This window comes from Rhinopithecus bieti, unplaced genomic scaffold (genome assembly GCF_001698545.2).
Source record: "Rhinopithecus bieti isolate Rb0 unplaced genomic scaffold, ASM169854v2 scaffold_3316, whole genome shotgun sequence".
NCBI lineage: Eukaryota > Metazoa > Chordata > Mammalia > Primates > Cercopithecidae > Rhinopithecus > Rhinopithecus bieti.
The window spans coordinates 3311801-3338563 of record NW_016804424.1 but is presented as its reverse complement, the minus strand read 5'-3'; the positions used below and the strand labels follow the sequence as shown (position 1 = coordinate 3338563).

Here is a 26763-nt window from a genome sequence, read left to right as displayed (position 1 = left end):
CATTTTTAATGTATTCAAGTCTGTCAGTGTCTACATTTAGATTGTTGTTTGAGATTTTGATTTAGAAAACTCTTCCCCGCTTAAGTACTACACATTTTCACTAACTTTTCTATTATTTTGTAGATTTATTTATTTATTTTATTTAACTCTTGAACTGGTCTGAAATCGGTTTTGTTTCATGGTTTGAAATAAGTTCCTAACTTCTTTTCAAAGTTTTAAAAAGTGAGCAATCCAGTTACTGGAATGATTTGCTCATTCTCCACTGATTTGAAATGTCAATGTTTACTGTAATATATATTCATGTACAATACATACTATATGCAAACATCACAAACATACGTACATATTTGGGGCCTTCTTTTTGGCATTGGTCCAACTTCCTTCTTCTACCATCACTAGATTATTTTGATTTAACCTTATTTTAATGTAACGTTATAGTATATTTTAGTAACTGAACATGCAAGCCTACTGATTATTCTTCAGTTTCAGTGTTTTCTTGCTTGTTTACAATTTCATTTTTCAGATAGACTTGAGAATCATTTTGTTACCTTTGAAGGGATTTATTAGTAGGAGTTCATGATAGTTTTAGGTCTGTACTATATTTGAGAACATTTTATGTCTATATTATACACAGTTCTTAGTCATGTTTTCTTTGGTTTCTCAGAAGTTTTATAATTCTTACATAGTAAGTTACTGAACAAGTTCAAAATAACGAGTGATTAAATAATGAGTATAATATTGATTCCCTTAACATTCTTTGTATTTCCTTCTGAACAAATGTGTAAACTTTAGATGCAGAAAACAGTTACACTGTTGATGAATTTCAACATTTATTTCTGTGTTTTAAAGAGTTCTTGGCCATCATTTTGAAAATATTTCTTAAAACTAGCTAAAGATGACAGACTGGATAGCTTTTCTAATAATTTTCATCAATAGGAAAAAAGAAATACGTCTCATTCTTCAATACTTTAAAATGGCTTTTTCCAGTGTGCTCCTTCTTAGCAATTAATATTTTTCTGCATTCTTTAAAAGACAAGAGAATTTGATTATAAAAGAAATGGGCTGACTAGCCATGATTTTTTTGGTCTTGAAAGCTTAAAATGTAAAATTGGCAAAAAAAAATTTTACCTTTTATAATACTTGAAAAATAAGTACCTCTTTGCTCTACAAGTAGAATGAATAGGGGAAGAGTTTAAGCCCATTTGTTTAAATATTATTGCAAAGAGCTCTATTTGTAGAAGCAAATTATAGGCAGATTACCAGGTTCTTATAAATACAACTTGTACATGGACATTCTGCAAACCCAGCTGTCACGTTTTTCTTGCAACTCCTTTTGCAAAAGCAGACTAAAATGTTTTAAAATATGAAAAAACTTTATTTTTTCAAAGCAAGAAAATAATTTACTGCTCTCTTACATAATGTATTTATAAAGTTTTTCCAGATAAACTAATCAAATAAATTAGAACAATGCGACAACATTACAAATTTAATTTGTTAGCTGCATTCCTTCTGATGTTACCACGAGAGAATGTTACTGATGATTCAGGGCTATTTCTGAAGTCTATATGTTGCTGCTATCCCCAGTGATGGTGGACTTATCTTTGCCTTACCTGATCACAAATTATGTTGGGGAAAATAAAGATTTAATATTTCTTTCAATAGAAAAAGAATTTGGTTTTGCTCATCTAAGAGCAATGAGAAAATGATGGAATGTTGACTGCGTTTGGCACACAGGACACGGACCTTCATGCAAGTCCTTGCTCTGCGTGGCATCTGTCAGCTTTTCATCTTTCATTCTTCTTCTTCACTTTTGCTGCTGAGCCTAGCTGTACAAACTTGCACTTTCATTTGCTAATATAAATTCAATTTTGTTTTACCATTTTAGAGACTACTAATGATTAACTGTAGAAGGAGAAGGTGCACATGTTTTTATGTGAAGTGTTAAAAAAGATAAATTTATACCACTGTAATGTGCAACTTTTATGAAAAGAGAAATTGGTTAAACTGCTAGGTTGAATGAGAGACTTCATCTATTGGACTATTTTTTTTTAATCCAGGCATATAGTCTTTAGTAACAGCTTGTAATTTGTTAAAACATTAATTTGGGGGTTTTCTGTATTTTCAGTTGTCCATGTACACAGTTATTATATTAAAAAAGAAATCTGTTCAACAACAACAACAAAACCACATTAAAATACCAATAAATACTTCCTTAATTTTTTTGTAGTCTCAAACCAAATAGAACATTCAGATTCTTAAGTTAATTAAAATCAACAGCTAAAATTTTTATATTTAAGAAATGGATATAGAAGGTCTTTTTATTTTGGTAATATTTTTCAAATGGCTATATAGTATGTACTTTTGTTTATTTTCTTTATTTTCTCTCTCTTTCCAATAGAATGCAAACTTCATAAAAATAAAGATTTCTGTCATTTGGGGTATTTATTATTTTGAATAACTCCCAGTGTCTTTCTGAAAAATAAATAGATTAACATATAAATACTTATTTCTGGTGATCAAAGCTGTTGGGGGAGGTGTGTGTGGTAACTGGAAATCTTGATCTTTCTTACTAGTTTGCCTTGTTAATTCTTTAGAGTTTCCTGTGAAGAAAATCTTTTAATACTCAGTAAGTCTTGTTTCCTGATTTCTTATCTTTACACCTCCTTTATTTCTTATTACATTGAGAAGTATGTTAAATAATAAAAATAATAGGGGAAATTTTCAGTTGTCACTAGCCTTCAGGTTTGACAAGCATTGGTAAGAGTGAATTCATGCTTTAGTTGATTGCTTGGATGTTACTACACTTAAAATCTCATTCAACCTTTAAAGTCTCATTCAACCCTGTCCTGGTGTTATTATGCAAGAAACTAGAGACATAGCGTTTTTTAACCTTCTATTAAAAAATCCATATTGTTGGCATTTTAAATGTCAAGTGCTACCATAAGTCATATTTGAAAATGATGGGTCATAATTAAACTTTAAACATTTTTGTGTGGCATCAGGTACTTCAGTACCAATGTATGAATCAATGAATGCTTATTTGGTTGTTTTGATGAACAGATATTGTAAGTGCTTATATTTTGGCAAGAAATTATGGTACGGTATCCTACCTTGTAAGTGAAACCCCTAACTGTAAAGGTTTTAAAAGCAAAATATTAAAATTAGGATATGATACAATAATTATGCCAGAAAATCATGTTTTCAGTAGACATACTCAAGTAATTCTAGACTAGCAAGAATCTCAGTGTTTGTTGCTAGTTGTGTTAGTCATTCTGTACAATGGTGTTTATGAGATTAAAGTGCTGTTTAATTTTGTGTTTTAACAGTAGAATGTCATGTTTGTGTAAATGATAGTTCTTTCTTGGTAATCAGTATTGTTAAATGAAGACGTATGAAAAACTAGTAGGTATGATTTTTAGATGGTATTTTGTCACATGAGTATTCATATTTCTGAACAGTAGCTTTTAGAATCTATATACTTTAAAACTTTATTCTAGTATGGTAGCCACTAGCAACATATAGCAAAACTACATAAAATTTGTTTCAGTTCCTCAGTCATACCAGCCACATTTTCAACTGTTCAGTAGCCACACATGGATAGGGGATACTATATTGGACAGTGAGGACACAGAACATATTTGACATTACAGAAAGTTCTCTTTGACAGTGCTATTCTAAAATATAAGCAGTTGTTCATTTAAAATTATGCGATTTCTTTTACTTTTAGTAATTACTGAAATAAAATATTAAAAGGAAGAATTAAACAAAACACAGTGAAAGGATTTGTTCTCTATGATCATTTTTGTTTTAAGTTACTTATGATAGATTAAGTAGTTTTAACTGTAGCTGAGCGGAGTATGCCTGTGGTCTGCTCAGCTAGATCCAGAACCCAGTGGGGAGAGCAGTTTTCTACCATTATTCCATCTTCAAGTACTCTCCTCTCCAGTATGCAAGAAGTGACAGCAGTGGGCAGTAGCTGCTAGAACACCTACCTGTATTGGCATTAGTCTCATCCCTGGAGTTGATAATATTTCCTTGTAAAATCTCTCATTTTTCCTTTTTCAGATTTGTGAGAAGGCAACATTGGAGAGATACATAGGTGAGGCAGTACAGTAGAATAAAGATTTGGAAGGTTTTTCTAAGATAGGCCCCTTAATTTTCTTTCTTCTTGTAATTGCAGAGTAAACTTTACTATAGAATCAGTATCTTCTCCAAAGTTAATTATTTTTTAAGCCCTTATAATAATGTAAGTGACATTTATATTATGTGTTTGTAATATGCATTACTTTTACTTATTCTTAATGGTATAACTTCAACTTTCAAATAGTTTGAAACTTTCCTTAGAGCAGGAGAGGAAAAAAATATCTGGATATATATGCATTTTAGAATTCACACTTGTTATCGGAAGAATCCATTAGTTGCCTGCTATTGGTTTCTTTAGGTTGCTTGCAGTGTTTGAATGTTGAGAAGGTATAGTTGTTAAAACTGCATTTAGATGGTAGGAAGTTATACAAATAGGAGTGTTAATGTATTTTAAGGGGTAAAAATAGGTATCAATTTGGTGATGTGTGTATAAATCTAATTTGAGTTTTTTGAAATGTGTCCAGTTTGCATGAGTGATTGTTTAGATCTATTTGGGGGTCTAATTTAGAGTCTAAGAATTAATTATATTGAATAGGTTAGTGGGTGTATTTGCACACTCTATGGTCCCCATGCATAGTATATTTATCTCTAAAAACAATAGAAGACAACTTTATTACACATATTTATTAACATGAAAAAGTAGGAGAAGTACCAGCCCTCAAGTGTACAGGCATCATCTGACTTGACATTTGCACCTGAGTTAAAAGGTACAACATAGCAAGTGTGATCTGAGACATAATCATTCATCAGTCCTTTTTCAATAAGTATTTACTGAGATCCATTAACCCTCTTGAGTTTTTCTATTAGAAGTTTCTCTTTTACATAATGCCCTGAAATGCATCAGCAAATTGACCTAGATTACATAAATATAGATTGCTAGGACACTTATGGTATTTAGGTAAAGGGAAAATATATGTTAAAGATCATTTTTCCTCCGGAAAAAAAGTCTTTTCTGCAGAATCACCAAACTACCATTCAAAATAATTATTTTCAAAAACAGCCTTTCTTTGGTATGCTTTGATTATAACTGCAAATGTAACTGTTGAATTAAAATGATTTAAATAAGAGGCACATGCTCATATACCTGGAAATTAAAAAGGTCAGCTCTTCTTCCTGGGATTAACAATGACATTCAGTTAGAAGGTGACCAGATGTTCCATAGATATTTCATAGATCTCCTTCCAAAAAGATATATTATGTGTCATTCAGCCTTATCAAAATGTTATTTCAAATGTTTGAAAATAGTTTACTAATGCAGTTTTCTTCTCAAATAGATCCATTTTTAATATATTTCAGTTTATGTCAACTTTACTTTCAATTCTATACTTAAACATAATTGATCTTTAAAAAAAAGCGGTAATTAGAACAAATATCAGGATAATTTTAATAGCGATTTGTTTTAGACAAAGTATTAGATCAGATATTTTTGGGGAAAAGTGCTTTGTGACTGCTTGTTTTGAATGGTGAGCATTGTTTTTTGCTTTAAGTTGTTTTCTGGTTGTTGTTACAGCTATGAAGTCTTACACTCCATATTTCATGCTCCTGTGGAGTGCTGTTGGGATAGTGAAGGCTGCCAAAATCATCATCGTGCCGCCAATTATGTTTGAAAGCCATATGTACATTTTCAAGACGCTAGCCTCAGCCTTGCACGAGAGAGGCCACCATACAGTGTTCCTCCTCTCTGAAGGCAGAGACATCGCCCCATCTAATCATTACAGCCTCCAGCGCTACCCAGGGATCTTTAACAGTACCACCTCAGATGCTTTCCTACAGTCCAAGATGCGGAATATTTTCTCTGGGAGATTGACAGCAATCGAACTGTTTGACATACTGGATCACTATACTAAGAACTGTGACATGATGGTTGGCAACCATGCCCTGATCCAGGGTCTGAAGAAAGAAAAGTTTGACCTGCTGCTGGTGGACCCTAATGATATGTGTGGATTTGTGATAGCTCATCTTTTAGGGGTTAAATATGCTGTATTTTCAACTGGCCTTTGGTATCCTGCTGAAGTGGGTGCTCCTGCTCCATTAGCATACGTCCCAGAGTTTAACTCACTCCTCACAGACCGCATGAACTTGCTGCAAAGGATGAAAAATACCGGTGTTTACCTCATTTCCAGATTAGGGGTCAGCTTTCTGGTTCTTCCCAAATACGAAAGGATAATGCAGAAGTACAACCTGATGCCGGAGAAGTCCATGTATGATTTGGTTCATGGGTCCAGCCTGTGGATGCTGTGTACTGACGTAGCACTGGAATTCCCAAGACCCACTCTGCCTAATGTTGTTTATGTAGGAGGAATCCTAACCAAACCGGCCAGCCCACTACCAGAAGTAAGGTTTGCTGAATTCCTTGGTAATTCTTTTTTAATGTAAAAGTCAATTTTGATTTTTGGAAGAGATACTATTTGTTATTGTATATATGCAGTACTCTAAAAGGTGATTAGGACATGGGGCCTCCAAAGTCCCTTTATTTGCGTCCACCACTTCCCTGGGAAACATTTCTGCTTTGAATGAGCATTTCTGTAATACTGAAGAGACCGCTCTGCCATATAGTCAATAGACTGGCTGGGAAGCAGTTTTCTGATTAAGTAATAGTTATAGTATGTGAGGAGAATATAGTTAATTGGTTAGTTTTAATGAGTATAAGTGATTTTTACCTTTACACACAGAATCCCCTCGGTTCTACCCTAAATAGCACAATTACAGGTATATATGTTTAGCTTCGATTCTGTGAACTCAAGTAAATATAAAACAAGTGAATAGAGGTTCTTCTCTGGGAGGTTATTACCACTAGTTTATGTCCAGTAATGAAAGTGAGGTCGTAACTTCCATCAAAGTAGGGAGTTGGTTAACTTAAGCTAGTAAGTAAATGTAATGGTTTTGAAGAAAGCATGCTCTATTGCAATTTCATTTTAATGATGGAATCAATGGAACTTTAAGAAACTCTGTTCTCTATGTCAAACTTAAATTCTTTTTATTGGTTGAACCATCAGTAAATCCCTTGGTATTCTGTTCACCATCCTTGTTTTTTATTAGGTATCCCACACTAGCAGAAGCCATACACATACCTGTTGTTGTAGTGAGTTTTCTAACCTCAGATTGAATCTCTCAATTTAACCTCAACATCAAATCCCATTTACTAGGAAATGTAGGGCTTGTTGCAGGACTTTCTCTATTCAAACTACTTTTAATCCTATCTCTGGAAATAGCCACTCAAAATAATTTTGCTAAATTGTTGATTTCTAACTCTGGTACTACATACTAAAAATTCTGTCAGGGCCTTGATGAAGAGTAAATCCAGATTTTCTAATATAGATAAGGACAATCACATGACTGAATTTTGTCATGAGGCAATAAGGTGATTAGAAATATACAACCTGTAGGCTTTTCTAATATGGCCATTAGAGTTATATTTAATAAATAATATATTTATATATTTCATGTAACATGGAAACATAGAAATGGCCTGTACACCCACAGCATTTCAAATCTATGCAGCCACTGGAGGCTATGAGGGCACACTAGTTCTCTCTGACGTCAACTGTAAAGGATAGGGATTAATCTCAGCTTATCTTAGCCATTCATGAATTTATTCAAGCTCGTTTTGAATCCTCAAACCTTCTCTGTCAGAGTCACCTTCCTAAAGGTAGCTAACATCAGATTTTAGAAGCAGCTTCTGAAGGATTTGGTGATCAGGTGTGTCTTTTCCTTAACTGAGTCATTTAAAATGTTACACAAATCTTCCTTGTTCTCTCTAGGTTGTCATCTTTTCCCAACTAGAACACTACCCTTCTGCCGGCTCCCTTTGGTTTTCATCTGGGTGCTGTCTCTCTTCTTCAATCACTTGACTGAAGAAGTATATGATGAAAAGGAGCCAGACATGGTGGCTCATGCCTGTAATCCCAGCACTTTGGGAGGCCAAGGCAGGAGGATCACTTGAGTCCAGGAATTTGAAACCAGCCTCAATAACATAGTGAAACCTTGTCTCTACAAAAAATAAAAATTAGCTGGGTATGGTGACACATGTCTGTAGTCCTAGCTACTCAAGAGGCAGAGGTGGGCCGGGGTGGCTCAAGCCTGTATCCCAGACTTTGGTGCGACGCCGAGACTGCGGGCGGATCCACAAGTTCAGGAGGTCGAGACCATCCTGGCGTAACACAGTGAAACCCGTCTCCACTTAGAGAATACGAAGATAATAGTGCCCGGGCGATCAATGGCGGCGCCTGTGGAGTCCCAAGCTATCGGGAGGCTGAGGCAGGAGAAATGGCTTGGGCCCGGGGAGGCGGAGCTTGCAGTGAGCTGAGATCCGGGCCACTGCACTCCAGGCCTGGGCGAGCAGGCGAGACTCCGTCGTCAAAAAAAAAAAAAAAAAAAAAAGAAAAAAAAAGAGGGCAGAGGGTGGTGGAGGATCCTTGAGTTCAGGAGTTGAGGTCGCAGTGGATGCATGAGTCAGCACACTAGATCCAGCCAAGTTGTCAGAGGTAAGATCCTGTGAAAAAAAAAAAAAAGAAATAAAAACGAAAAAAGGAGACGTGTGCCTGATTGCCCTTTCTTTCCTTCCAGTTCCTGCTGTACATTTGTCTTGAGTTGCAGCAACTTGAATGACGCAGTATAAGTATAGGAAAATATGTTTTATTTTCAATACTCTACTTTTCAAAAAGATGCATAGCATGTGGGATTTTTTTTTTCTACCATCCAAGCATTTTTTTCTCTCGTGGATTCCTCTGCACACAGATTTCCTTACTAGTGTCACTATTTTTTTTTACATGAAAAGCATCTTTTAGTGGTTTTGGTGCTCGACATAAGGTATTACTCAAAATATCCTTTAATTTGCCATAATTTCTCATTTGACATTGGCTTGACTTTCTTTGTGGACTTCTTTCTTCTTTTTCCTCTGGGCTATTTGTAGTGGTTCTTTTGAAATGCGTTTTTTATCAACTAAGTTTGCTTTGTGTCGTTTAGTTCGGTTGCACGCACAGATATGGCATGTGTGCATGTATTATATATAGTATGTGGACATAGATACGTGTATTATTATTACAGGAAATCTTTTAGGTTATCATTGTGAAGGGCTGTTTTCATTTCAGAATGTTATTTATAGTTTTTGAGCAGGGAGTATTTTGAAGAATGATGTGCAGTACTCTCTCGGGTATTCCTTATTCTGGTGTGGTTTTATATGCTTATGAACATGTGTTCCCAGTGAGATTTTTCTACTAGGTTTATTTGAGATAATAAACTGTACCTTTTCATTCCAAAAGTTATTGAGTTTCTCAAATGCCTGTATTATTTACAGGGCATTGTTGTGACAATAACACGGGAGGGCCCAAAAAGTAGCTGCATAGAACACATGATTCGCATATAGCAGCTTAATTGTTAATTGCCTTGGTATCTTACACTGGGCATAGATTAGGTTTTCCAGATGTCTGTAAATGATTGGACAGTGGGACTGAATTTCACAACCTGGGATGAAAGGGTGGAGAAAATTTATAATGGACATTTTAAATAAGCTTTCACAATGTTTGATCCTAAGGAAATCCTGTAGAGAGCATATAGTTCGGCTCCATTCATTTTATTTATTCTTTCCTTTAAAGTAGGTAGAATAGAGATAGTGAATAGTCCGTCCATTTTTCACATAGTAGGTACAAAGACTTCATCAAAGGCCACACAGATAGTCTGTGGCAAAGTCAGGTGTAATGTGGGTTCTTTTGCTGTTTGTTAGGTGTTTTTCAAGGTGATTGCATCTGTTGTCACTCATTTTAGTCATTTACTTATAATTTTGTATAAAACCATGCAGAGACAGCAGTGTTTTGAATCTTATTTATTTTATATCTCTCAAAGATTGTCAGTGCTTAATACTCAAGTCAAATGAAACCATATGGACTCTTAATTATGCTTTAGAGATTTGATAAACTAAATCAGCCTAAATTCAAATGCTTTTGATTACAAAATGTTGTGTCAGTGTAGAGTGAAGAAATTGTGTGCCTTGATAGTAGAAATCATTTTAAAATGCATGTTAGAAATGTGCCTGGAAAAACAACTTATTATCTACTACCTGGCTGCCTCTAATAGGAGTCTTTAAACGATGTGGACTAAGGAGAAGAATTCTGGGTTGGATCACATTCATATAGTGGTTTACCTACTCTATCATTGCAGGCCAGTAGAGAACATGGATAAAGATTAAAAAATAAAAATGCTTTGGTCAAGAAGGAGGTCTGTAGACAGGCCCCTGTTTGAATAGATTCTTTTTTTTTTTTTCTTTTGAGATGGAATCTCTCGCTCTTATCACCCAGTCTGGAGTGCAGTGGCATGATCTCGGCTCGCTGCAACCTCTGTCCCCCATTTCAAGTGATTCTCCTGCCTCAGCCTCTCAGGTAGCTAGGACTACAAGCAGGTGTCACCATACCCAGCTAATTTTTCATATTTTGGTAGAGATGGGGTTTCACCATGTTAGCCAGGGTGGTCTTGATCTCCTGACCTTGTGATCTGCCCGCCTCGGCCTCCCAAAGTGCTGAGATTACAGGCCTGAGCCACCACTCCTGGCCACATAGATCCTTTAAATATTAAATGTGAATGAAATAATGACACCTAATTAGAAAGTTATTTTAATTTTTATTGATTTTATTAGCAGATAATCCACCAAAAAATAGTACATGTTTACTTAGGGAATCTAATAGTTATTAAAAGTAAATGTTTCAGTGATACTTTTAGATGATTTCCCACTGGCTGAAATGGCCTAGGCTGCCAGGCAGTTGCTCTCTGCCAGTTTTCAACTTCTACAGCCCTGAACTCTCGTAGCACCTGATCGCACTTTAACTACTGTTTCTTATTGTTGTACTGTTTTTGTTGTTGTTGTTTATTTGTTTTACATGGCTCTCTTAACTAGAATGTGAGTACCTCAGAAGGTTGATAATCTATAACCCAAGTGCCTGAAAAATGGTTGGTACTCAATAAAAAGTTTCATATTTAATGAACTGTATCAAATAGAAATAGTTGCCAAAAATAGGTGATAGAGTTAGTGCAACAATATTAATATTATAACTATCATCTGTTTGTTCCAAATTTGTGTCTGTATACTGTCCCAGACATTAAGCAACCCAAAAATCTGTGCTAAGTTGTTGGTTTTCTAGTTTTTTTTAATTTTTTGAGATGGAGTCTCACTCTGTCGCCTAAGCAGTGGCATGATCTCCACTCACTGCAGCCTCTACCTCTTGGGTTCAAGCAATTCTCCTGCCTCGCCCTCCCAAGTAGCTGAGATTACAGGTGTGTGTCACCACGCCTAGTTAATTTTTATATTTTTAGGAGAGACAGGGTTTCGGTATGTTGGCCAGCTAGTCTCGAACTCCTGACCTCAAGTGATCCGGCCACTTTGGCTTATCAAAGTGCTGAGATTACAGGTATGAGCCACTGCCCCAGCTGGTAGTAAGTTATTTTAATGAATTAGAATAGCCACTCTAATGTTAGTGAGAAAAGAAGATAACCATACATTACCCAATTGTAAACTAAAATAGTCTTTTCTGTCTTCTGAATATGTGTATAAACAGGGACAGTATTGAAAGTCAAGCCAGCTAGTGCCGTCTTGAAAGATGATTTGAGGCAGCATGGCACTCATTTGATGTTCTTCAGAGATGCTATATCTCCACATTAGGAGTATTAAGGTCATCTTAATTTCACCAGTTGTGGAGACATTTTTATTTAAGGAAGCATAGTCTTGGGGAGAGATAAGAGATAAACAGATAAGAAAACACATGGGACCAAGGACTGGACCAGGAGATATTCACTGTTTGTCATTTTGTCATTTGCTGGAAGTCCCTCAGAGAATGATATTGGGGACAATGAGAGATTGAGCAACAGAGTCGTTAGATTAGCCACTTGTGAGCAGGTGAGTTTATGAGAAGAAAAATGAAATGAAGAAACAAAATGGTGGCTTTCCATACTTGGTATTCCTTGATTAACATAGAAGCCATTACTTTTTCTTACATATGGTGATTGAAAGCTGATTTCACCATTAATGAATGAAGTCTCTAGGCTTGGATATGGGACTAGGGTCCTTGGGGCTTAAAGACTTGAATCAGGTTTGCAGCAGCTGTGGACAATTAAGGCCATTTTATTAATAATTACATATGCAATTTATTATCTTATGAAATTTAAAGCTGGAGATGTAAAGCTTCATCTGTATAGTAGTACTATGTTATGTTGTTAGCTATGTGGGGGTCAGAAAATTGAAGATGACAATGTCTAGAAGAAACTAATAATTTCATTCCAGTTACTAATTCTGAGTTCAGAAACGATAGTATTTTCTGTTTGTTTGTTTGTTGGATGGCTCTCTTAACTAGAATGTGAGTACCTCAGAAGGTTGATACTCTATAGCCTGAATGCCTGAAAAATGGTTGGCACTCAGTAAAAGTTTAATATTTAATGAACTGTTAAATGATAGTTTGGCAGAAAAAATAAATTCTCTAAGGGAACTCATTAATGTAAAATGTTTTTGCAGAAGCTTTATAGGTTAATCATGTATTTTGTTATTATTTTGTAGTAAGAAACCAAATTACCTTTCTAAAGAAATCTATCCAGGAAGTAAATAAATCAAGCACCATTGAAACTATTAATGACTTAACTGTTCAGTTCACTGATACAGAAATTTTCTAAGCAGCATTATAGTTTTTAGTAGCTTATCATCTGCTTCTATAAGCATATGGGCTTATAAGCATTTCCTGATATGATAGGAGATCCAATATATGAACGGAATCAAACAAACTTGTTTTGAATTGATATTGCAAGATCTGACGTGATTTTAACCCCAGCACACATCATTAAGTTTTTAAGCTTTAATAAGCCCTAAAGAATTGTTCATTTAGGTATTAAGTCAAACACTGGCAATATTTTTAAGGGAAATATTTTAACTGATAATTTTAGAAATGACAGTTTTCTCAATTAAATTACTGTTGACGCCAGTTTTGGGGGATGATATTCTTCACAAATACTCTTATTCTAAGCCAAACAGGTCTATTTATGAAATTTAAATTTCTACTGCCAAAGGGTTTATCAGATCTATTTCTGAGCTCAGATTTTGACAGGATGTTGTAAGCAAGAGCTTGTGACAAATCAGTGACACTGAAGACAAACTACCTATTTTCTGGCTTTGTTTATGAAAAATTTTATCTCACCTTTCCAGGTATTGTTCCTTGTTGTACAAAATACCAAAGTGGAAATCATGGACTTTTTTAGTCAAATGGCCCTGACTTTTAGTCTTATCTTCATATGACTCTTTTGGATAAAGGAGTCAGCCTAATCAAAATGATGATAGGATGTCAGTACTTACTTCGGAGGACTTTTGGTATATGAGAGCCACGACAGTACCTGGTGGTGGCAGTTATTACTCTTATTATTGCTGTAATAACCCTTGTAACTTACAGTGAACTAAGAGTATGGAATCACTGATCACTTCTTATTTTCCACATGCTGAAGAGAAGAATGATTCTCAGGGGAGTGGATGGAGCATCTATGGTTTCACCTGTCTTCATTCGGGCAGTTGACACTGGTAGTTCTGTTTCCATCTTGGGGATTTTTTTTTTTTTCTTCCATTCTTTTTCTCACTGAAGTAGAAGGAAGATGACAATTGTGTGAGATACGTGGTTCTTAGATCACCTGGAGTTTCTTAAAAAATGAACAGAAATTGATAGATATGTCTTCTCTAGGGTAGAAAGAAGAATTAAGGGAGGAGCTTCATCAGAATGCTGGCTTCTTTACCTAGGACACTGTTGTTTTTCAACAGAAGCCCCCTCTTCTGCTGGCTCCACACCTGTCCATTCTCCTGACTCTGTGATTCTCATTTTTGAGTGAGTTTAGGGGGGAACTCTAGGCAAATAAATGATTGCCTTCCTTCTAGCCCAGCATTACACTGAATCTCCTCCACACTCAGACCCTGAAGAACTAGACTCAGTAATCTAGAAATGCCAAAAAAGGCTTAGTAGTTTCTTCTAAGATCTAAGATTCAGACTCAGCAACCAACCCCAATATTTATACTGACTTCTTCCTATATTATTTATTAGGTTGGTACAAAAGTAATTGTAGTTTTTGTCATTAAAAGTAATATCCCAGCAGGGCTCGGTGGCTCACGCCTATAATTCCAGCACTTTGGGAGGCTGGGGCAGGCAGATCACCTGAGATCAGGGGTTGTAGACCAGCCTGGCCAATATGATGAAACCCTTTCTCTACTAAAAATACAAAAAAATTAGCAGGGCGTTGTTGTGCAGCATGCCTATAGTGCCAGCTACTCGGGAGGCTAAAACAGGAGAATTGCTAGAACCCGTGAGGCGGAGGTCACAGTGAGCTGAGATCGTGCCACTGCACTCTAGCCTGAGCAACAGAGTGAGACTCTGTCTCAACAAAAGCAACAATAAAAGAAAAGTAATGTCCCATTGTATTCTTTGTATTCTCCTTCACTCTCCTCAGTATTGTTTAGATCAGAATTCCATGAAATTCTTGTCAGTACATGATTGTAGGCCACTTAGTAGATCTGGGGTGGGTCTAATCATTTGTACCATGTTACCTGGTAATGCTGATACTGTTGGTCAGAGGACCAGCCACTGTTTGAGAACCATTAATTTAAACTCACACAATCCATATGATCCATACATTTTAAGAGCATTATATAATGCATTTTGTATGAGAATCATTTTTCTGGTAATTAAATATTTTCTCTGTTTTAGAAAGTTATTTTCAGTGTAAATTGCACCCAAACAAATGGGTATGTATCTAGATTTCAAGAACTAGAAAAGCCCTGGATTACATCATAGATCTGAACAGCTCATTACCTTACAGTTCCATTTTGTGAAACTAAGATGATGTTGTTGAATGATCAGTTCTTGCTTTAAGATATAGATCTAAATAGAATGGCCATGCACAGCCATGTCAATAATAGGTAAGGGCCTCAGAACTAGTAACTTTCAACTCTTTCCCTGTTTTAATTCATCTTCACCATTCACTTTTGGCCTTCTGTCAGGGTATATTTTTGTAAAGCAGCATTTATTGCTATTTGTAGGAACCACTTTTAGGAGAAGATTCAAGAATTCTGATTAATATAAACAAAGAGTTAATTAGTTGGTTAACAGAGCATCCATTCTAGAAAGAGCTGTGAGAGATGAAAATGCTATTATATAGGAGAGAGAAAAAGAGACAGACAAGCATGTCTTCCTTTGTCCTAAAACTTCAAAGAAGTTCCTATAAAAGTGGTCATTTACATATAGTATTTCATAAGGGTGGCCTTTGACTGGGTGGATTTTCAGAAAAATTATGGTGTTCAAATGCAGGAGGGGAAACTTAAGACCATGAGGTGGATACTGGCTTCCCTTGATTTTCTTCTGCTTTTTTCCTCCCTGGATATGTGATAGAGTGAAAATAAACTTTACAAAGTAAGCTGACTTGGTTCTACACGTCATTGAATATAGTAACTACTTAATAAATGTCTATTCAATTGTTTTATGCTGAATTAGATTTAGAGAAAAGGTCTTCTTATAGCATTTAAAAAAATTTGATTTGCACAGATCTTTAAGGAAAACATTAGGTTCTAAGGAATTTTAAATCTTTCAGAAACAATAATGAAGGAAGCAATACTCTTTGAGAGGAGGGATCTCAGGTCAGTCAACTTTTATGTCCCACCCACTTTCATACCTATTACTACAGTGCTTACATAGTATGGGTTTTAATGCATATGTTTTGAATTAATGTAATCCAAAGTTGCAAAAGCCAATGCAGTTGCCTAATTTATTTTGCAAAAATGGAATAAAAGTTCTGTTACACTATAAATTTCCAGACTTTGTATCAGTGAAAAGCAACTTAATTGGCTTGGTAAATATTGTTAAAACTTTGAGGCTAACTAAATTCCTCCACTTGTGTTTTCAGGCCATGATGAGAAACAGATAAACAGACTTGACTTTTTTTCACTACAAAGTCCTCTTAGAACTTTTTCACATGTGTAACATTGAAAAGGTTTTACAAACCACAAAGAGATAGCCACACTTAAAAAGGATAGATGGCCATTTAGTTATGCATTCATTGCAGATTTATTGGGTACCTAATATGTGCCAGGCACTGAGCTACCAATGTTAAGTGCAATCGATAGTTTTTTGTGTTGCTTCTAGTCTGATAGGGGAAATAATAAAGATGTAAACAGATTAATATGATGCATATTTCCAAAGCTAAAGTGCTGTAACAGAAGCCAAAAGAATGCAGCGATAGAAAATAAGTAGTCTTCTCAGGTGATCAGAGTAATGCCTCCTGAGAAGGTGGAGACAGCCGATGGAAGGAGAGTATTCCAGGAAACCAACACCCATCCCAAAGTGGGAAGGACTTTATATTTTGAAGAACTGAGAAAGATCAGTGGGAACTGAGAAGCTGATGGCATGGAGCCAGGGTAGAGTGACTGGGGTGACCTTAGAGAGATGAACAGAGATGATATCATGCAAAGCCTTGTGCACTGTCCAAGGTTTGAATTTCCTTCTGAGGCTGTAGATGGGCTTTAACATGATTGGATTTACTTTTAGAAAGGATCACTCTGGGCCAGGTGTGGTGGCTCACACCTGTAATGCTAACACTTTGGGAAGCCAAAGTAGGCAGATCAAGAAGTCAGGAGTTCGAGACCAGCCTCACCAACATGGTGAAATCCCATGTCTACTAAAAATACAAAAATTAGCCAAGCATGGTGGTGGGTGCCTGTAATCCCAGCTACTCGGGAGGCTGAGGCAGGAGAATCGCTTGAAGCCAGGAAGCAGAGGTTGCAGTGAGCCCAGATGGTGCTACTGCACTTCAGCCTAGAGGACATAGTGAGACTCTGTCTAAAAAGAAAAGGATCAGGGTTGCTTTGTGGAAAAAGAACAATAAAAGGGGAAGAGAGGAGACAGGCAGGATCAATTGGGTGAATGTCGCAGTAGCTCAGAGGTGTATTGATGGCTGCAGAGACGGTAAGAAGTGGTATAATTCCAAGTATATTTGGGAGGTAGAATTGAATGGGGTGAAGTTGAGTGGCGGGCAGTTCTAAAAAACCCAGCTTTCTTGCTTGAGCAACTGGTGGATGGCATTTCCTTGATGCAAAAGAGTAAGGGATGAAGAAGTTATTTAGGAAAATACATTGTTTAGTTGGGGCATATTGAATTTGAAAATCTGTGGGTATATGAGTGGATTCAAATGTTAAATTGATGTTTGAACATGTGAACATGGAGTTGATAGGAAAGGTCAATGCTGGGTATTCAGTTGTGAGAGTTACCTTCCAAAAGATTATAGGAAAGCCATAGAAATAAATGCAATGGCTTATAGACTCTCCAAGGAAGAGGAGGAAGAGGAGTCTCCAAGAATTCTGAGAAGTCATGACTAGGAAAGTTTAAAGGGTAACTAGAAAAAGTGGTATCATGGGTCCATCCATTATCAGTGTTGGTGAATTGGATGTTTCCATGAGTTAGGTGTGTATGTATACCTGTGGTCTTAGTCACTGGACAACTTCAGTTGTTGCTAAATAGATATATAGTAATAAATGACTAAACTTATACTCTCCTTTAACAATCCACTTACATTTGTGGCATCAGACCATTGGTAGAGGTGACAGAGTACTCACTGGGAACCAGGTGAATATGTAGTCCTTGGCAAGATCACTTTACCTTTCTTTATCACAAAATTGTGAGTGGGTCAGTGATAGGGCTTGGATGGTCTTTAAAGTGTCTTCCACTTCAGTGATGGTGTGAAAGAGAATATTTTGAGCCTTATACATATATTAAAATACAGACTTCTATTCTTAAAATGTTCTTATTTCTAGTGCAGTTGGCAGATTTCTGATAATTCATAAAGATGGAATCTTGCAGAGGATGGACAAGTGAGAGGCATAGAAAAGAATCAATTTTACAATTTGTGTACTAGTGAAGCTGTGATTTTATTTTAGTAAACCATGATCAATAATTATAAATAGCCTTAAGACAAGTAATATTTGTTTTTTAAAACCAATGATTAAAAATTCAAGCCACCATCACTTGAGGTCAGGAGTTTGAGACCAGCCTGGCCATCATAATGAAACCCCATCTCTACTCAAAATACAAAAATTAGCCGAGCATGGTGGCACACGCTTGTAATACCAGCTACTCAGGAGGCTAAGGCAGGAGAATCACTTGAAGCCCGGAGGCAGAGATTGCAGTGAGCTGAGATCATGCCACTGCACTCCAGCCTGGGTGACAGAGTAAGACTCTGTCTCAAAAAAATAAATAAATAAATAAATTCAAGCCACCATATTATTTGATTTTGTACAATACAGAAAGTACATTTTCCCCAAGGAATATAATTGAATTACCATTTTATTGAAAGACTTTTTTTCTTCAACTATAATCTTAAAGAGAATTTGAAACACATCAAGCCGTATAGATAATTTTCTTACCTTTTAAAATTATACCTTTCAGCTTTTGTGATAGAGAATTTGTGGAAAAGATTTTGTAAAATATTTCTTNTGAGATCATGCCACTGCACTCCAGCCTGGGTGACAGAGTAAGACTCTGTCTCAAAAAAATAAATAAATAAATAAATTCAAGCCACCATATTATTTGATTTTGTACAATACAGAAAGTACATTTTTCCCCCAAGGAATATAATTGAATTACCATTTTTATTGAAAGACTTTTTTTCTTCAACTATAATCTTAAAGAGAATTTGAAACACATCAAGCCGTATAGATAATTTTCTTACCTTTTAAAAATTATACCTTTCAGCTTTTTGTGATAGAGAATTTGTGGAAAAGATTTTGTAAAATATTTCTTTAGAAACATTTTAAGGAAAAAGTTGAAATTATAGAAAAATACTTCAAGCTATTTCAAATTTATTTTGGTAAAGTTCAAATGCTTTCCCCCCTCATAAAAAAGATCCAGTTATTTCAGTTAAGTTTTAAGTAACTTGCTTTGTAAATAAAACTTCAAATGAGGCTTGTTTACCAGATCTTTACGAATTTAAAAAGCAGAAATTCATTCTGATGTATAATTTGAGTCAGTTTCCTGTTACGAAGACAGAATTTGTTTCCAATTTTTAGAAGCATTAGATGTTACAAGAAGAAATAATGTAAAAATGAAAAGATAAGTTATTTATGCACTAGATTATATACTACTTTTCATATGAATACAAAAAAGCTCATTTTTCAGAACATATGGGATTCTGATAATGTTTTGATATGGATGGTATAGTTTATCCCTCTAGACTTGCTTAGTAATAACTTTAGTCTTTTAAAATTATAGTTTACTGGAAATCAATGTAATATGTTCTATATATGATTTCAACTGAATACATTATTTAAGCTAGGCTTATTTTCCATCTAGTCCACATAACTTTTTAACAGAAATGACAAATAATACATAGATATCAGCTTTATTCACATATTGTATACAATCAGTGCTTATGTTGATTACTTCTTTCAGCTGAATAGGGAATAAGGCCTCAAAAGGTTTATATCCAGTATTTGAGTACTTTTGTTATTCTCTTTAAAAAATCAGTATTAGGCACTACTGGTTACTACCAGCTGAAGCCTTACACAGCTGTGTATTTAGCATTTAATCATGCTAAGAATTGCTAATTAGAAAATCAAACCGGACAAAGCGTACCCAGTGGAGTTGATACAATACCATTTCTGTTTGAGAACCATAAATAAATAATCTTTAAGCATTAGTATTTCATTAATAACCATTTGTGCTGAATGTGTAAAGCAGGCAATATTTAACAAAATGTTTTAACTCACTAGAAATAATTTCTTGATATTCTTTCACAGAAATCTGTGATGTCTTTAAAATATGGCCAACCTTATCAAAATTAAGTTTCTATTTAGCCTTTGATTTCTCTATTTTTCACTTTCTTCTATTCTGCTCCATTTCAGCATTCTGTTGCCTCCTCTGCCTTCCCCCAAACTTCCCACTGCCCTCTCCTCTCTGCTTTGTTTTACCCCACATTGGAACCCTGTCGCCAGAAACCAACTGTAGCATCCTCAGTTAGCCTTGTTGTGGCTCAGGCTCCAAAATTCCCTTCTCTCTCTCTCTCTCTCTCTCTCTCTCTCTCTGTCTCTCTCTGTCTTTTTAGTTTCTTAAATTTAAACCACTTTGTTTCTAAACCTCAGATACACTTAGCTGCAGCAAAGAATGAGGGCAAAGACATTTCATTCAGCACTATGTGTTGATGACTGATATCAATTTAACGTATTACCTTTCAAGGAGTAGTGAATATTTTATACTGAAATTGGAGGTCTAATGACAGTAAGGCATTAGTCAGAAGAATCAATACCAGCAGCATAATCTGGTTAGTAAAAGTCAGAGAGGTGATGGTTCCAGAGGATTAAGAGGACACAATATGAATGCCCCAATACCAGTTTTATGGTCCACTCCTACAGGTGATTATGGCTCAAACTTTGAGGAAAGAGGTAAGGCAGCATTTTCAGCTGCATCTGACTTCTCACAGTCATTGTGAGTTCACAGGTAATAGTGAATGCTACAATGCCTGGCATGTTGCTTAACATCCTTCTGTAAGTTTAATTATGTCTTTTCTGGTTTGAGAATAAAATAGGCCGGAAACATCCCATGTTGCTGTTTAGACTGTACATATTTTGTTGAGTGTGTGTTCTTGTTTAGAAATATACATTTTGGGAAGTAACGAAGTTGTGATTTCCTGAAATTCAGTAAGTACACACTTCGTTTTAGCCTTTTTAGACTAGCTGTGTTTCGCTGATTATTATTTTCAAACCTGTCCATGTGGTAACAGAAGAGTTCTGGGATTCAAGTGATTGGAGTTTGAGTCTCATGTCAGCCAGTGACTGACTTTGGCATCGTGGAACTTGTCACCTGAACTTTCCAGATGCAGCTTTCTTATTTGTAAAACGAGATAATATTTTTGTCCATATCAAAACATTGAAGATCAATTGAAATAATATTTGTAAGTATCTATAAATTATACAGCATTGTTATAAAGGCCAAGGGCTTATTACAACATTATGTAGGAACTCTACATGATGAATTTTTAAAAATATAACACATCATTTTCTAAAATGAACTGCATTTTTAAGAGAACATTTAATGGAAAACCAAAGATCTAGAGTTTTGGTGTCATTTCTTCTATTAACTCCAGTAATAAACAGACTTTTTCTGGAAGTGTCATTTACCTGAATGACACCAAGAGCTAGAAAGAAAGTCACAAAGACATTTGAGAGACCAAAATCAATGCCAAATGTCCAGGAACTAACATTGACTTGACTCACAGTAGCTGCCCTTAGGCCTTCATCACACAGAGTTAATTTATTCCAATTATATACCTGCTAAACAGCTTAGTTATTTTGTTTCCAAGCCTATGAAGGTTAAAAACAGCAAGTACATTTTGAGGCAGGTATGCTGAAAGCAATGAATACTCACAATTTAATAACCTGACAGAACAGAGAAATCCATCATGAGAGGCCCAGTTTATTCATTTGCAAAATAAAGAGTTTGGGCTAAACTAACCTTCAGAATTACAGGCTAAAATGTGTAACCTCATACATGTTTTCTACCAGATTAATATATTTTAAACCTCTGGCAGATTTTTTGAAATTAACTTTACCATAGGATGCATATATGATATACATTTAGAATGACATGTGGTGCTTGTTTTATTTAGTTAAAACAGCAAAAAATACCCTTTTATCATTATGATCAGACCAAAAAATGACACCTAAAAATAGTAAATCATGTGTTCATTTAAATCCAGTGACTGTGTTAGCTCCTGAGAAGACAGGATTTAGCAGAACACACTTGATTTTTGCCCTTATTAAACTACTAATCCCATTACTCAACATTTAGAAGTGCTGTGAAGGAAAGCATAGGGTGCTAAAGGGTATGACATTAGGGTCTGGGAGTAATGAACAGGGTCATTATGAGCTTTTTACATGAGGATTCCAAGGGTGTTCCTCTGTAGTTTTTCCATCCCTGACTTCTAGATCTGTGCTAAGAAAATGCTTACTAGGTAACTGACAACAAGACCCCCTGGAGAACCCAGTAACTAAAGCTCCTTAACAGGAGTAGGAAGAAAACTCCAGACGAGGCAAATTTTGGAGCATTAATCCGTCCTCCCTCTGTTTTCCTTGCTCATTTCATTTCTTTCCATAGTAAGTTATTGAAGGTCACCACATGAAAGACATTGTGCACTGTCTCACTTTTAAACTCATCTCCTGTGACAGAAAGCAAGGACCTCCTTCCTCCTATCATGAGTGACATTTTAGGTCATTCTGATTTTTGATTATGCTGAATGTTCTCTGCTTTATTGGAAAGTTTAATTCCTCCCACTGGCTACTTGTTTGGGTGATGAATTTCCTACATCATTTTGTGATTCCACGAAGTTTTGTAGGTCTGCTGTGGCCCATTCGTACTCAGGCCTGACTGGTATTTTTGCATATCTCTTACTGCAGAAGATTTTCTAGCTTCCATTCCAAGCTCATTGAGGATTTCTTACAGACTTTCCTATTATGGTGGGGATCTTAGCAGAGAATATTACTTTATCCTTGTAAAAGAAAATGCCCAGCCCTTTATACCTATATCATTGGCTTATTCTATTACTTATTGGAAAATATTTATTGAGTGCCTATCATCTGCAGGGGACTCCATTAGATGCTGGAGATACAAAATAAAATGCCATAGCCCTGAAAGCCCTCCAAGATCTTGCAGGCAATCTGTTAAGTTTTCTTTTTCTTTTTTTTTTTTTTTGAGATGGAGTGTCGCTCTGTCACCCAGGCTGGAGTGCAGCGGTGCTATCTCGGTTCACTGCAAGCTCCACCTCCCGAGTTCACACCATTCTCCTGCCTCAGCCTCCCGAGTAGCTGGGACTACAGATGCCGGCCACCATGCCCGGCTAATTTTTTTTGTATTTTTAGTAGAGACGGGGTTTCACCGTGTTAGCCAGGATGGTCTCGATCTCCTGACTTCGTGATCCGCCCACCTCGGCCTCCCAAAGTGCTGGGATTACAATCTGCAAGTTTTCTAGCTCACTGTGATTCCAATGTCCTTTCCATTTGTGAAAGAACGCCCAAATGGAAATAAAGAATAGCAGTCTCTGGCTCTCTTCCATACTCATTATCAGACTCCATTCACTCATTTCATTCATTGATCAGTTCTCTCAGCAAATATGTATTCAGTATCAGGACCTATTCCAGTCAGATACTGGAGGAACCTGCCACTACAAGCCTCGTCTTCTAGGTGTTCTGATGTCCCTGGTTCTCTTGTTTAACATAAGGACATTCGCATTCCCATTAAACCTAGGCATAGTTGAGGCCAAGAGTTGGAATGGGATTATGTATCCAGAAAGTGGTGCCATGAAAGGCAGCTTTGCTGGCCTTTATTTTGGAATTAATATGTGTTTTGTAATCTTTCCCATTACTTTGCTTTGCCTTTTCTTCTTTTGTTGTCTCTTGACTTTTCCATAACAACTGAGCAGGGTGCCTTTTGGAAACCATCTTTGAGATGACCTAAGGAGGCTGATTGGTACTAGAATGAGTACAGGTTTTACACACAAGGCAAACCTGTGTTGTAATCCTGGGTTTACTATTACTAGTTGTAAGTCATTGGGAAAGTGATTTAATTTCTCAGAACCTCAACTTATCCATGAAATGAAAAAACTTGTTCTTTTGTAAAACAATAAACAAAATAAATTGTGTTAAGTACTTGGCACACAGTAAACCTACTTCTCCTTAGTTGCCTAGCATTGTCTTCCTGAAACAGAGCTTGCCTGGAGGAGAAGGGGATCACATGAAAGCAATGAACTGGAATCAAGATGATGGATGCTTTATTGGGTACATGAAACATCAATTGCTGACTTCAGTTTAGTGTCATATTTAATGCATTTCCCTTTTACTGTTAAGATTTTATAGATTGATAGTTTTCATGTAAAATATGTTTTTTAGAAGAGAAAAGTTTCTCAGGTTTCTACTTATATTTTTCAGGAGGAATACATTTATAGCTATTGACTCAAGTAGGCCCTAGCTGACATCCAAAATAAAATAGGCGATTTTTAAGTGTTAAAGTTAAAAAATATGTATGATATACCCCAAGGTAGCTGGATTTTATTTAATTCAAAGACATATGCTAGGAAATCTCACCAAAGGACCTGTATTAGTTTGTTTTCACACTGCTGATAAAGACATACCTGACACTAGGCTGTTTACAAAGGAAAGTGGTTTAATGGAGAGCCAACAGTTCCATGTGGCTGGGGAAGCCTCACAACCATGGTGGAAGGCAAGGAGGAGCAAGTCACATCTTACGTGAATGGTGGCAGGCATAGGGAGAGATTGTGCAGAAAAACTCCTGTTTTAAAAATCATCAGATCTTGTGAGACTTATTCACTATCATGAGAACAGCACAAGAAAGACTTGCCCCCATGATTCAATTACCTCCCACCAGGTCCTTCCCATAAGACATGAGAATTCAAGATGAGATTTGGGTGGGGACACAGCCAAACCATATCAGGACCTATATTAGGAAATGTCACCAAAAGGACAGGCTAGTCTTACCTTATGTGAATCTCTGATCTTTGTGGCATTTTAGTCATTGTTATCTGTCATAGTGTATTTCTGTGGAGAAGTTCTACTAAACTTTTGAATATGCTGTGTTCAAAAAAACCTGGCAGGCAATATCTAAATTTAATAGTTAAAATTAATAGCCTTCAGAAAGGCTAAAGCTAAAGTCTGAATTAATAATTTGTAATGAATCTTTATCATTTGATAATCAATTGCTGCTAAAAGAACCACAAAAGCTCTACTGTTGGTGGCATTACTATCTTTATAGAAAAGGTTACCCTAAAATAACAGCATCATTAGGAGCTTCCTCCTTCCCTTTCATCTATGGGAGAAATCTGTCCCTCTTTATTCACTTCCACTTTGTTTTTATTCCCACAATCAAAGCAATACTTGGAATTTTGATTATATTGAATTTGAGTTTGGTAACTGCCCTGAATGAGCCAATCATAGACTCCAATTCATGGACGCTGTAAGAGAGTTATTTCATAATTTAAAATGTTAGACCTAGAAAGTTTTCATAATATGTTAGTTTAAAAAAAAACTGTGGTGTCTGTAAACCCTAATGGATGCTAGACACAGGTTTATTCATATACGTTTATCTGGCAAGGGTCACAGTGATATGAAGACCTCTAGTCTATTGATATTTATTGATTCATAAAGTGAGAGATTTACCATTGTAGTATGTAGTAAACCTCAGTAGTAAACTGGAGAAAACGAGAGAGAAAATGAAACAGAAAAAAAAATTATTAGATTTTGGAACCTGAAATAGAAACCAACTTGAATAAATTATAAGATCAAAATATTTTTATTGCCTGAATTAATCTTCTCATTTCCTTTTACACTTAGACAAAGGAAAAGTTGGTAAACATTATATTTTTTCATATATCTCTGTACTGAAAATAAAATCAACGTGACTGATAGTTTTAAAAGTGAATTTGAGATGTTACAAGTTGACATTCAATAGTTTTTAAGTTGGAAATTTACATTAAAGGGATATAAATAAATATCAATAAAAAGAAGAAAGGGGGCTTATTATCCTAAAGTAGTTGAGATGGGAATTAGTGCTACCTAGATGTTGAGTAACAGCCTCCTTTTGTTAAAATTGTTAACAGGACCCTTTTGTATGTAATAGAATTGTAAGGTCAGATGCAGCAAGGTGTGGCTGAAAGATCATGAACTTTTTCAACGTATATTAACCCGTGTTCACTTTTTTTTTTTTTTTTGGCGATTTGTATCTTTGAGATAGTGGGACTTTCTGAGTCTTCTGTTCTCATTTTTAAGGGAAACGATCTATTTTATAGTGATGTTTTGCAGTTTAAATGGGATAATAAAGTGAGTAAAGCACCATTTTCTGCCATGCTCAACACATATTAGGCCCTCAATGAGCAGTAGCTATTTCTTAGCTTGTAGCAAGATTAACACATGTTTACAATTTTGGGGGGTAGAGTTTTATTGATGTATTCATCCAATATGAGAATGCTTAGATAAACCTGATATTTTTTTTTTTACCAACTTCTCAGGCTGTGACTATTTTGCTTCCTGAATCCTCCTCCTATATTTTCACTTGAATGAGCAGCTGTATATTGAATCACCCAGCATGGACAGCTGAATAAACTAGCACTCATCACTGCAGTAAATAAAAGCTCATTTTATTTATTTCGTCTTTCTGTCTTGTAGCTGTTTTAGTTTGTAAGCAATAGGATTTGTTTGCTTATCATTTGGCTTTCTTTTGGTATATGAGAAAAATGTATTTCAAAAAAATTGTTGTTTTAAAGGCCCTCAAGGAGAAAGTGATAGAAAATAAATAGGGTGGAATTGTTTAATGATAATATTTTAGAAAATTGTTTTAATGCAGAATATGGTATTTTATTTTGTGAATTATTATCCATGGGTCTCTGAGATCAGCTATGTGATCTCTGATTAGTGTCATACCTCAATCAGAACAAAATTAGAAACAACTACTCCTTTAAAGGATTATTTTTGTCCACAATGAGAAATAGCTTTTTTAGATATTTGAAAGAAGAACAGAGGCTTTTTTGGTTCTTATTATTTTAATGTTTTTTAGTTTGTATAATTGTAGG

The 26763-nt window shown here is 35.7% G+C and overlaps 1 protein-coding gene across 1 annotated transcript in view; it reads left to right on the top strand.

Annotated features, from left to right (window-relative positions):
• Nucleotides 1-26763, top strand: part of UGT8 (UDP glycosyltransferase 8) — an 86450-nt gene that overhangs the window by 21832 nt on the left and 37855 nt on the right. The window contains exon 2 of the mRNA XM_017868253.1: nucleotides 5654-6477. Coding sequence (XP_017723742.1) covers nucleotides 5656-6477 — 822 coding nt within the window. The 5' untranslated portion in view covers nucleotides 5654-5655. The remainder of the gene's footprint in view (nucleotides 1-5653; nucleotides 6478-26763) is intronic.